This window comes from Danio rerio, chromosome 3 (assembly GCF_052040795.2).
Source record: "Danio rerio strain M-AB ecotype USA chromosome 3, GRCz13ab, whole genome shotgun sequence".
Classification (NCBI taxonomy): Eukaryota; Metazoa; Chordata; class Actinopteri; order Cypriniformes; family Danionidae; genus Danio; species Danio rerio.
Genome location: NC_141023.1, coordinates 27,190,813 through 27,205,085, shown reverse-complemented (window position 1 = coordinate 27,205,085; position 14,273 = coordinate 27,190,813). Strand labels below are relative to the sequence as shown.

The following is a 14,273-nucleotide window of genomic DNA, read 5'->3' as shown; positions in this document are numbered from 1 at the left end:
TTTTATACGTTTATATGTTTTTTAAAGAAGAGCATGTTTGTAATAAAGAAAGTAAAATCGCAATGTAATTCTTAACAGCTATAATCACCACGGCTGCATGGTGTCAATAAACATGCCTATATATGTGTGTGTGTGTTTGTGCGCTGCAAACGGCATTTGTGTGTGACTTATCATATCAGAAAGACTTGAATAAACTCCACCACAAATACTACAAATAAACTTACTTGGTATTTTTGAATAATGAGCTGTATTTCAGCTTCATCCGAGTCCTTTTCTGTCACTGACTGCTGTTTATCTGACGTAAAGCAGGAGAAGCAGCCACGGACGTGAGAACGGTAACAAAACAGCTACATTATAGTCAGACACCAAGTGGGCAGATTCTGGAGGCTATGATAAATGATCTGATGGGTATTTTGTGCTGAGACTCTCCAGACACATTCTGGGAACACCAAAGGCTTATCTTGTAAAAGGGGTAAAATAGGTGTTCTTTAATATTTAAAAAAAAGTTTTAAATATTTCTGATCTTTAAAAAATTAAGTAAATGTCATTAGGTAAGACATTAAGTAAGTTTGGTATAATTTAAAAAAAAACTTTGATGCAGTCTCAATAAGTAGAGCAAGCAATGAAGTTAAGAGTTATTTGGTGTGTTTTTGGAAAAATTACAAATTGACACTCAAGTAGGGAAGTTTTACTCAAACAGTTATTTTTTGGACAGTTTCTGCTCTGTAAGAAATACATTTGCAAAATAACTGGAAATGTAATCACTGCACAGATTTTACAACAATAAACTGTACAAAATTGAATTATTTAAATGTTTATTATATGTAATTATCTGTATTGTATTTATTTGTTTGTTTTTTAAAATGATATGTTGGCTGGGATAGTCAAGTGAAATACAATACAAAATTGATTTATGTTAATTTGGTGATAAAAAGATTTATGTTTAACTTACATTACTAACCAAGAATAGTAATATAATTTAAATATATTATGTAAAACTGCCAAAAAAATCACAATAAATTTCATTTTATAATCAATAAATATTAATTAAACAATTAATAAAAAAATAAAAATATATATTAATAAAGTGATTAAAAGGTAACATTATTTTTTTTCCAAGTAGGTTAATATATCAATGTCATGGTCATCAGTAATCCAGCCTGTGCTGAAGAACTACAGATCTGTCAACATATGGACCACAAATCCTGTCATGCACCACACACACCTATTCAGGTTTTCCTGCTGATTTCCAACACACCGCTGAAGCTGTTCAAAATCGATTACAAATACTTTAAAGGCAGCACAGACACACAAAACAGTTGCTGGGTCTTGTTAACTGTATTTGTGACATTATGATGGGTTTCCTTTGCCTTACCTTATCATGTTTGACCTTTGCCTTGTTTTATTGTTTAAGTTGTTTGCAGCTGGGACTGACCAACCACCCGTTTATGACCACACCTTTTGAATGATCTGTAGGTACCTGTTTGCCCCTGAGTTTACTGTTGCTTGTGAAACACTGTTCCTAATAAACCCTGCATTTGGATCTCTGTTGTCAGCATCCCTTTATATTACAATTAACATGATATTGTTTTTACTTTTTGACATTCATATTAAATGTTCAAAATTGTTTCACAGAGTTAAAAAAAAAAACACACTCTGCAAAAAAATTTTCTAAAACACGGTTTAGATTTTCAGATTAATGGTTAAAAAAAATTATATAAAAATATATATTTAATGTTTAATTTTTTAAACAGTTGGCCAACAGAGCTAAATGTGCATCCTCTGTGCTTTATTCACATCTCTCTCCTAAGGGATGTGTCAAAATATTCATCAGCTCAGATGTGGAGTCCTACAGGGATTGAATTAAGAGCTGCTTGATAAGGTCTGGTTTCCCGCAGCTGTAATGTGAGCGTCAGCAGAGCAGAACGTCTGCAGTCACACAGAGTGCTTCTCAAGCCTGAAGTTTTCAAGCCTTTTCAGATTCTGCTCTCCACCTTCATACTCCACTAACCGTCACAGTCACAGGCACATCCATCAAAAACTCAGTCTGGTTAGCCTGCTCCATCCCAGCGGACGTCCCTGCACGAGGTGGCACGCTCGACTGTTACTTGCAGCAAGAGCACATCTGCGTTTCTGGATCACACATCGCTAATGTGCTCTCCTGCTTACTGCTCAGGCAGCGAGGTCTGCGATTATGCTATAACACTTTACAATCTGGTTCCATAAGATAATGTTAGTTATTCCTAATTATTCCTTTCTTTACAATCAAGCTCCATTTGTTATATTTTAAATTTTGTCATTTAGGCAGGAGGGTGGCTCAGTGGTGAGCACTGTCGCCTCACTGCAAGTAGGAGTCAAGTCCTGGCTGGGCCAGTTGGAATTTTTGTGTGGAGTTTCCATGTTTGCATGGGGTTTCTCCGGGTGTCTCCGGTTTTCCCCACAGTCCAAAGACATGTGCTACAGGTGAATTGAATAAACCAAATTGGCTGTAGTGTACGAGTGTGTGAATGTGAGAGTGCATCGGTTTTCCCAGTACTGGGTTGCGGCTTGAAGGGCATCCACTGTGTAAAACACATTCTGGAATAGTTGGCAGTTCCTTTCGCAGTGGTAACCTCTGATAAATCAGAGACTAAGCCAAAGAAAAATGAATGAATAAATGATTTACTCACTTACCAGATGCTTTTGTCCAAAACGACTTACAATTGAGGAGGTACTCAGCGATTCAACAAGAAGAGGCAATACACACAATATGTGCTGGTTATACAAAAGGTGCTCAGACTAGTGCTCAGAGAATTAAGTGCTAGAGTTAAGAGAGGGGGGTGTTTTACTATTTTTTATAGAGATTGTAAGAAAGTGTCTGGTTAGAGACATGAAAGAATGTGTTTTCTACAGGTGGTTTGTCAAGCCCACTCACTTGTGTAAAGCACTTTTTAAAAATGCAGTGTTTTTTTTTTGTTTTTTTGTTTGTTTTGTCTGTTTGCTTTGTAAAGATATGAAGTAATTGCAAGAAAGTGTTTGGTCCAAATCTGCAAAACTTGTTGGTTAAAGTGTCAATGTTAATGTTAGTTATTTTATGTTCTCTTTAAAGGTTCAAGACATTCTGGAATACTTCTTGAGATTTTAACAGATTACGTTACGTTTACGATACATTAAACAGAGAACGTTAGCATCTGTCAGCTTTAATTGTGGAGGAAAATGCATAAGTTGGAGCTTTTTGTTAGCTATCTTCATCTTCAGTTTCTCATTATTATTCATAGCTGAGTTTCTTATCCTATGAGAAGAGCCTGCTTCTTAATTATTCAAGACTGCATGTGCTTTCTGATGACAGACTAATATGGACAGACCACAAACCTGCCAAGCTGTGAGACAGCACACGACATGCAGTATTTAGCCGTTTATAAAGGCTTGTATGTATTTGTTTCCATGATCCATGGAGTTTGTAACATGTTTTACCCCACGGTCTTGTCAGGGCTGATACAGCCAAGCTGTTTGTGTGCAGTAAGCATTTTTGTCAGGAGAGCTGTATGAGAACTGGAGAATGCTGGATATTGTCTTTTATCAGTTAAGTTTGTTACCATTCAGACCCATTGCCTATATCCGTGCTGCCGCGTTTGCATATGTTTAAAACCCTCCAGATTACCGGCAGGACTAACGATTGAAATAGATAGGGCAAGAGACCTGCTACACTGCTATTCACTGTGTCTGTATTCAGACCCGGGATTCAGGAGAGAAGTCCTCCTCATTTATAGCATATATAAATATTATCTTTATAATGATATAACAAATTGTGGTTATATATTATATGAAACTACGAATAACCTATTGTATATGTAACAGCCTTAAATTACTTACTGACAATAAGTAACAACTGATAGTTGTTATTTTCTCTGCTCTGCTGGCCACACCCACTCATCTTTCTGCTCCCATCTTAACGCCCATCATAAAGCATTTTTTTTTTAAATCCTAAGGTAGACTTGAACTGAAAGAGGGGGATTTCATGACCCTATAAATTCTTGATTCTGATTAGCAGTGCAATAAATAGTGTACTAAAATGGTTTAATATAGGTATTTTCAGTCAGTTTTGATCACAGTTTGAAATAAATGCACTTCTATCAAACAACACACTTATTTATTACACAATAAACAATAAACTAGTCATCTCATCTTAAATCAATTAAAATGACTGAAATATTAAATTAAACTTTGGATAATCTAAAAATGTTTGTTGAAACCTAAATTAAAATATGTTAATATAAGTATTGGTCTTGACTTTTTGTCATAACATTTTTTACAGTCTAGTAGTAACCATGCTAACTCAGTGACAGATGCCGGAGTCTTAGTTCCTCTGTGTAATCTCAAGAAGATAAAAACGTCACTTAAATCTTGAATCAACTAATGCAGAGTAATCAACAATGAAATTCCAATGTTTGGGTGAAGTTTCTTTTTAAACTCAACTAACCAGCCACCAAGGAACTAATAAAAATATAAACCAGTTTTTGTTCCTCATGTTTAAGTGCAGAGGCAATTTACAAAAAAAAAAAAAAAAGCTGCAGAACAGGAAGTCCACACTCAAAACTGCAACAATGTATTCTGTGTTAAGAGGGCACCGTCTTCCTGTACCAGCTCAAACAAACCACAGAGATCTATGCTAAAAGAGGAAACATGCAGGTTCCTACAAAATGAGGTGTTACATATAATATCAGAAAAGGCCTCCTAATTCAAAACTCATTTCATAGTGTCTTTTCAGTCTAATGTAAATAAAAATATGTTAAAATTCATGCTTAAATGTGTCTTTTGTAACACTTCATCAATTTCAATACATATTTATGAAGGCAGTCATAAATCTCCATTTGAGCAGTTTTAGTCATATCTTTATTCTTCAAACAAGAACTTTAGACATGACTTCTGAATCAGAATCTATGCAAATGAACACATATTTAATTCACCAATGCCTCATTTGCATATTTAAACAACATTTTAGAGGACTTGTCAAATCTGTGGAATTCTTAATGTAATCAATTAACTATGGGTTTATGGTGATAATAACTATTAGTCGATATCTAATAGCAGTTAGTCAGTACAAATAATAGCTTCTTCTTTTATCTGCAGTGTCTTACTATAAAGCTTCGACTTAAACAACCCAGAATTATTCCATTGCCTAGCAACCAGGTGACCTTTTTGCTGTGCTCCTGCTGTTAAATAGCGAAATACACTGTTGAATCAGCTGAGGACAGAGACGGCTGGCAGAAACCCGCCAGGCTCCTCCAGGGCGGGTACAGGGTCACACACAGCGCTGGGTGTGGTGGATTTGTGTTGCGGATCTCCTGCTCATGCCTGTGTGCATGATATTGGCTGGCAGAGGAGGGAATGACATCATTGAGCTGAAGCATTAAAATGCAGCGCAGGGCGACTGAGCCTCTGTCAATAGTGTCAACTAAGCAAATGCCCCTCCAGCTCTTGACCAGAAGCTTTTGTGAGGACAATACAGACCACAGATTCAACCCACTCACCTCAAGCCACACTACTATTGCCTCCAAGAACACTAATAACCATGCAAAAAATACAAGATGGGTGCTTTATATTTGAAATAGGGATATGTTGTGAATTTGTGAATGCATCATAACTTAGGATATAAATAATTGTGCATAGATAAAAAGCACATCTGTGTTCAGAAGAAAAAAACTGTCACAAAGAGGTGCCAAATGGGCATTACCATACTCTCTCTAAATTATTAGTGCAAACTTGTGAACCTATCATTTAAATGGAAATTTCTTCAAGCAGGGAAACCACTGAAGCTCTTGTTTTCTTCAAAATAATTTTAGAAGACAGTTCTGAGAGATGATTAAATAAAATTTTGATAACAGACATTGGCTTGAACAATTCAGAATAACATTATTTAAGATGATGTGCATTGAAATAAAGAAATTATCCTATTTTGGCCATGCCATGCGTAGCAATTCACTCAAGAAGGCAGTTATGCTGGAAATAGTTAGTGGATAGGAGGAAAGGCTGCCCAAGAACTTGTTGGCTCGATGCTGTCAAATCAGATACCAACATGCACATGTGCGAACTCAAAGAAGCAGTGATTAGTAGAACTGTGTGGAGGGGAATGATCCACAGAATGACTGAAAATCAACATTGATTGAACAGATAATTAAATAATGCATTGAGATTGGTCTGTTGGTTAGTCCAGCTATAAACCACAAGATATGTTGACAAAGTTACTTTAGTTTTTGCTGGACATCAAGGAGCCTTTTTTATAAATGTGTATGCCATAGTTTATTTGCATGTATTCTAATCATATAAAAAAGCATAAAATTATGCCAATTTTCATACTTTATACTTTTTATTGACTTTTTACTTTAATACTTAATGCTTTAATACTTTCAAATTACTTACAATTTCCCTAGTAGTGTATAAAAAGAAATGAGTGTAACTAAAAAAAAAACTACATAGAAAAATAATAAACATATACAAAATACATGTGCTGTAATATTACTAAAATACCCCATAAATAATACCAAAAAAAATATAGGAAAATAAGGTATGTTATTTTAGTACAATTATTATTATTATTATTATTAATATTTTGAAATATTTGTTGTTTATTTCTTTGTATAATAATAATAATAATAAAAATAAAAAATTAATGTAAATGGCTAATATTAGAGCTGCTAATGTTAATTAAAACAAAACAAAAAATTCAAAATAATAATAAATACTATAATACCACATAGGTAATACCAAAAATAACATTAGGTATGTTATTTTACTACAATTATTATTATTATTATTATTATTAATAATAATAATAATAATAACAATAAAAATAAAAATAACAGTAATAATATATTACTGGCTAATAAATGGCTAATATTAGAGCTGCTAATGTTAATTAAAGCTTAAGCTATTAAAAAAATTGTGTTGATTTAAATAAAGCTTGGATAAATCTAAAGAGACAAAATATATGAAACATATCAATTATAAATTGTCTGAGAGTCATAAAGCATTTGTTTGATAGTTTCTTTTAGCATGTGGCTTACCTGTCAGATCCATAGTGATGGGTCCAGGGGCCTGGTCACACATCAGAGTCAGCCGGGTCACCTGAACATTAGGAATGGTGGGATCTACAAAACAAAGAACAAAACAGATGAGAAAAAAGGCCTGGCTATAAAAAACTATCAATATTCAGATGGACCAACTTATCCACCGGAATAACCTTCTGCCATTTTAAATATATAATAAGAAAAAAATCAGCAAGCATTCACCCTGTTGAACATTCTCAACATTCTGAAGCTGCATCTCTTTTAGAGAAAGTGATTTTCTGGTTAAAGAGCTGTAAAACAAGTTTGCCTGTACAAGAATCTAAATGTGCACTATAAGACGTAATGGCTCTAAATGACTTTTTCATTGTATGTCTGCAATAAATGTTCTGTCCACGATTGAAAAGAAGCTTCCACACGATTTGAGGAATCGTTCTTGTCAACAGCTCTGCACATCAGGCAGAGGAAACCCTGCAGAATCTGCCCACTCTTGCGTATCCTGTCTATCCAGCATTACTGGCCTAGTCAAGCAGATTCGTCATACAGCACACAAACGCGTTCATCAGGAAAATTCATCACTCAGACTGGACTAAATAGAGTGAAAATGGGGAGAAGAAAGCGGGCCGTTCATGTGCACCTGTATGAACTGGTCAATCAGTGTGAAAATGAAACGCATTAATCATCACAGATATGTGCAGATGAACATCATCAATTCAGGTTTGGCTAAAGACAGGCCTCTCTAGTCTTGCGCTTCATATTCATTTCCTTTACTTGATCTTTGCATCGGTGGAGTTGCTCTTCAGTGGATCAGCCTCCAGCCATTTCATTTGCATTACAATGATCAGGGCTAAACTGAACTGTGAAACTTTTATTAAACTGAATTTAAGCAAACTACGCCAGCATTCAACACTACACTCTCCTGCCTGCCTGAACTGCTGGAATCTCCACAATTTGAAATATTATGGCTTTTACTCTTTTGTTTTTTTCTTCATCCATGTTAAACTGCATTAACACAGTATACATTGTAAAAAAACAACAACATAGAAATAAATATAAATTGAACTGAACTGAATCTGTCTTGTGCATGATAAGCTGTGTTTAAAACCTACATTGTAAAAAATATATGATCAATTAGTCATGACAACATACTGTATGTTTTTAGTTCATTGTAACTTATTAAACTAAGCTAATCTTGTTTTTAACTTAATTTAATAAGTTATGCAAGCAGTAAGTCTGTTTAATATAATAAAAGTTCAATGGACTCATGGGCTTAATTTGATTCAGCTTAAAATTTTAAGGCAACCAGGATTTTTCACAGTGTAGTAAGCCAACTTTCACATCAGCCTAATAAGGGCCAAGACATATCGGTCAGATAGGTCAGGCTCATTGGTTTGGTTAGTTCACATGTTGCCTATCGTCAGGTTAATGTCAGAGCTCGTTGGTCTGATTCAGTGTGTAGAATCAACTTCTGCTGTTGGCTAAAGGATCTAACAGTTTTTCTGCAACGAATCTGAGCATGAGTGAGGTAGTAAAGTGGCATAGCAAGTAAACAATGCAAGTCAAGATAGAACACAAATAGGCTAGCTGTAATTCGCTACATTTCTCTAATATTTACAAATGATTGGTAGCTTATTCAATATATTTGCAGGAGCAAATCCCTCCATGGTGAATGACAATTACTGTGATAACGGTACTGGATAGTGACTGCTTTATTTACACTATTATATTATTATCTGTGCACCAAGCAATTTTTATCAGAAGTCAATGATTTATTTAAAGTATTTAGCCTAACATGTTTACTGTTCCAAAATATTATAAATTCTCAAAATAAAATATTTGTGTTCATTTGGGAAAAGGTTGCTGTTTTTACCCAGACATTTAAAAAGAATATATTTCAGAGCAGTCTTATACTGGCCCATACCTAATGCTAACATAATGATGAAACTGCAGGATGCAAGGATGAAACTGAATAAAATAATTGAATAAAATTCATATAAAAATTACAAATTTGGTGTAAAACTGATTTGATGTTGTTGCGCTAATAAAACAATATAACACTGTGTATCAAAAAAATTAAAGCACAATTAATTCTGTCCGAATTTCATCAAAATACCTCCTTTGTCTTCAACGGTGGCAATATTTTCAACAGTACAGCTGCCTTTCCACTGCACACAACAAACGACAGATTGAAAGTCATTCATTTCCAGTAGAGAGTAGTCCTGGAGCTGCGTGGAGTTCCGAATATCTCCGTGTGCAGAAAATTCGGATCAGATTTGATCTGTGGATCCATTAAAACATTTTAACTCCTAAGACTAGACCGTATGTGACCAGCCTAATGGATGTGATGTATTTGTCCAAGCAGGTCTGCCATGAAATAAGAGATAGGCAGGTTTTTATTGTTATTTTTTTTTAATTAGAAAAAAAATCTGTATAAAAAAAAATTTCTATTCATAAATGAGTAATAAAAACTATATATATACATATATATATATATATATATATATATATATATATATATATATATATATATATATATATATATATATATATGTATATATATATATATATATATATATATATATGTATATATATATATGTATATATATATATATATATATATATATATATATATATATATATGTATATATATATATATATATATATATATATATATATATATATATATATATATATATATATATATATGTATATATGTATATATGTATATATGTATATATATATATATATATATATATATATATATATATATATATATATATATATATATGTTTCGCCAAAAAGTAATCCAATCCCCCTTTTGTCCAGTTTTTAATCTGAAATTTCTGAAGAAAATGTGAAGCACTGTAGCCTTTCCGTTCTCGTAAACCTTTGACAAACTCTTCACTTCATTCCAAAACATCATTTTAATTTAAGCCTTACCCAGCTAAAAATACAGATGTCATCCTTATGTCATCACCAAGGAAAGTAAATAAAAAATATTATTCTAATGCACAGATTGTGCTGTTATTCCTGTACGAAATCTAGTCGTTCGTATTCCCGAAGTACGATAAGCAGTCTTATCTTTTAAAAATTAAGCATATAAAACCACTTTTTAATTGCACCAGTGTTATTATTAATACTTTATGGTACTGAACAAATATATTTGATTAAAAACTCACCATGGCTACCATATTGGATATACAATATTCATCAAGAAATTAATTCATGATTGCTGTTTTTATGAACAAGTTGCCTCACAATTTGGCCAAAAGTGGTTTCATAAAAAAATTCAGCATAATTGGGTTGCCCATCATTGAAACAGACTCCATGTCAGACAAGCCAAACATTTTAAAATGCAGCTCACTGGGTTCTGCAAAAGAGCTGCAGTGCTACTCACAAACATAACCTCCTTCATTTTAAGATAAGGAGCCATTTAAGTGTTGTCAGTCAGTGCTGCTAATGAACCGCTACATATTCACTCCCTATTTCTGATGTATATAAGAGGTCTGGGCATTATAGAAATGGATCTGGGCTGTCAGGGCTTAGCTGGACATAGAGGCTCTGCATGTTAGTGACCCCAGCATGCAGTCTCAGCACATTTAATACTAATACAGCTCCTGCCATGCCTCTTAAAAAAGCTGTTCATCCAAAAATCAACAGTCTGTCATTTCTTGTCATTACAAAATCTCTATGCTGGAATAGAAAAGGTCATTTTAAAAAAAGCTTTTCTATAAAACAATGGTGCATTGTGATGATGTCTGTCAAGTTTCAAAAAGAGAACAAACGCCCAAACCCTGTATTTAGAGTCTTATAAAGCAATTAAGCGGATTTGTTAAACAAACTGCTAAGTGACATTTACTTTTAAACAAGATATTTCACTTAAAAAAATTTAATTTTGCAATTATTCACTCACACTGGTGTTGTATGCACTTATATGCACTTCTTTTTTCAGACGACAAGGAAGATTTATCTAAATGCTTCTGTTATAATATATAACATAGACAGAATATATATATATATATATATATATATATATATATATATATATATATATATATATATATATATATATATATATATATTATTTTTTAAACTACCCAGGTTCTGCAGGTTGCAATGTCCCGAATTTTGGTTGCCAATCTTAAGCAATTGTAATGGAATGGATTGTTTTGGTTCGATTAGGAATTTCCCTAACCAGCAGAGCTCAAGGGACCAGAGTGAGTGCTCTGACTTGGCCCCCTTGGTCCGACAGAATATTTTTAAGCGCAAAAACAATTCTGTAAAAACAAAATAAATAAATAAAAAGATATTAAGGTATCACAGAATAATCTTGTAACAAATTATTTGTAACATGCCATATTAAAAGTTTTGGGGTATACAATTAACAGAAACTCAAACTGGTCTTCTTATGGGTCATAATTGTCAAAATTACAATTTACAAAATTAAAGTGTGTATACGTGCAAGTTTTTAACTTGATTATAACAATGCACATGCTCATGTAAATACATTAAACATTTATTTTGACACTGATTTCTTTCTTAGAAAAACAAAAAGAACTTAAATTAAAAATTAATAAAATTCACAATTCATTTTTTTTCTTACAAGTTAAGTCGTTTTTTCTTTTTCTATTTTTTTTTTTTTTTTGCCAAGTCAGAGAAACTAGTAGGTGTTCTTTATATTATATTTAAAAAATACTTATTTCATCACTCATTGTGATAAGACAGGAGACACAAGACCATCAGTGCAGGCGAGATCTTGGTAGACATTAATGAACATCAAATGAAACATGACAGTATTATATTTTTTGGGTGAACTATCCCTTTAAGTGAAAATATTCTCAAAATTCTTCTTCTGTGTTTTCTATAGGGGAAAAAACACAATATACAGTCTTCAAACAACCTAAGGGTGAGAATTACACATGCGAATAACCATATATAAGCAGGGCAACAATGCAAGGCAGATGACTAGCTTAATTTTAACTGAATAATTATTTCTGTATGGCCAAGAACGAGCTAGTGGACTAAAACTGCACATAACAAATAGTTAGACGGTTCTCATTGATGCAGTGTTACTGATGCTGGGTGGGCTGATTTTAAAAATGGCAACTACAGTTAATCATCCACTGATGGCTACAAGTGCTGCCACCAGCCGCAGGCCTGCACACTCGCAAAACTGCACACCGGGGACCAAAAGCACCAAACATGACTGATCACCCTGGCACAATCCCACTGTTATATCTGAGAAAATCTTACAGCAAATTAATGGATGTCAAGACAAGCCTCCTTCATGTTCCAAGTGTTTTCAGTCCCAGTGAGAGTTTAGTAAGGGTTTAGTTCACCCTTGTGACCCATATTTCTTCTCCATGGAGCACAGAATGACAACATCTTTATTAACGCACTGATTATTATCATTTGATTGTTAAAATGAAACATACAGAAATTAATGACACTCAGACAGGTATGTTGTATGCAATTGTTATGACTTTTGTGATTATTATTGTTTTTGACCACTGAATTAATCTGTATTAATTTAATAACTGATACTTGGAGCTACATTAAAGTGCCTATATCTCTGGAAATTAACTATATAGGGGCTTAAAATACACCAAAAAGAAAAATTTAGGATATTAAGAGATAGTTAGAGACTTCTTTATTTATAGGTATGCAAACTTATAGTACTAATAATAATAAAAAAAACTTGCTTTTTGTCATCCATTTTGTTATAACTGGCACTTAATGAATAATCGGTTGCTAAAATCAACAGATTTCACTAAATGTTGATGTAAAACATGTTGTTGGTGCCTTTTTTCTAAATGTTCTCTCTAAAAATCAAGTGGAAATGGCCATTTTTACCCAACTTGATAATTCAGCAAATGTATATCGAAGACATTTAATATTTTAGCCATTAACTACTTATATTTGTCCTTCACCAAACTTGACTGATTGTGGGAAGAGTCTTGAGTTCCAATAGGTCTTCTGCAGGATCTGTGATGATCAGGATGTAGTTCAACAGATGATTCATCGGAAAAATCTACCTTCTGTCACTTTTCCCAATGATCAACTAGAAGTCTAGTTATTATTTGTCAGGTCATGTAGTATTCTAATAGCATAAAATCTTTATGTGCAGGTTTGGAATGACATGATGGTGAGTAAATTATGCCACAGTTTGTTTTGCATACACAATATGGCAAATAAGGCTATAAGGAAGGGTACTATTGCTCTCAAGAGGCGAAGGAAGATTCAGCTTGCTGCCTTTCTCTGATTGGTCATCATGATCGTGCTCTGTAAGCAGATCTGTGGGTCATTACACTGAAACACAAAACGCTTTAAAAATACCAGCACAGGCTGCCATTTGTATTCCAGGATATTGAGTGAAAGCTATTATTAACCTGGCCATAACTAACAAAACAAAGATGAATCATTTATGAAATGGAGGACTCAATGATATTTGTGCATTTGAATGGCGGAAAAAGAAAAGAAAAGACTGCAGTTGATTGATTCTCACCAGAAAATTAAATCATATCTAAATCAAACATTCTTAAGCCCCGTGAGTCAAGAAGAAATTAATCTGTCTTTAATGCCTGCAGGAACACCGTATCAGCAAAAGTATTGCCAGTTCACACTTAAAGGATTTCAAGTGTATACTTGGGTTTTCCCTGTGGCAAAAGAAATTAGGATTGCTGGGCTTTGATCATAATATCACAGAAACAACTCACTCGTGGAGAGCTGTTTCGCTCAATAACAGAGCGAGAAATACAATAACTGATCTTATAATTAATGCATCGTGCAGCGGGAACAGAATATCAAACGTAAATTATCCAGCATTATGCAGTGAGTGGAATCATAATTCATGTTTCGTGTTTCACTAAACAACAATGCAGTTAAAATCAAACTAAGCGATCGCCAACCTTCACTGTCTTTCTCCGAGCTAAGAGATTATTGTTTGGGGGCTTTGAACCAAGACTGCAGTCCCTGAGGGATCTGGATCAGTCTAGACAGTAGGAAGAGAAGGGAGAGACTCCCGTTGAGAGAACACACATACATTTACCCAATAAACCACATTTAATTCAGTTTTGTAGACTTCATTATTTGTGTATAAATGTAGAATATCAATAAGAAGTTATTATTTTTATATAAAATCTAAGCAATATAATATAATTATAATATAGTGTTGATTCACTACTAATGCTAGCAAATATTGTAAAGTTCATTTGGCTAATGACATTTATT

General features: G+C 33.5%; 1 protein-coding gene across 2 annotated transcripts in view; it reads right to left on the bottom strand.

The window, feature by feature from the left end:
* The window catches only part of arhgdig (Rho GDP dissociation inhibitor gamma), a 55,321-nt gene that overhangs the window by 15,036 nt on the left and 26,012 nt on the right, over positions 1-14,273 (bottom strand). For both annotated transcript variants that reach the window (NM_001423647.1, XM_087242373.1), the window contains exon 3: positions 7,044-7,127. In NM_001423647.1, the coding sequence (NP_001410576.1) occupies positions 7,044-7,127 (84 nt within the window). The remainder of the gene's footprint in view (positions 1-7,043; positions 7,128-14,273) is intronic.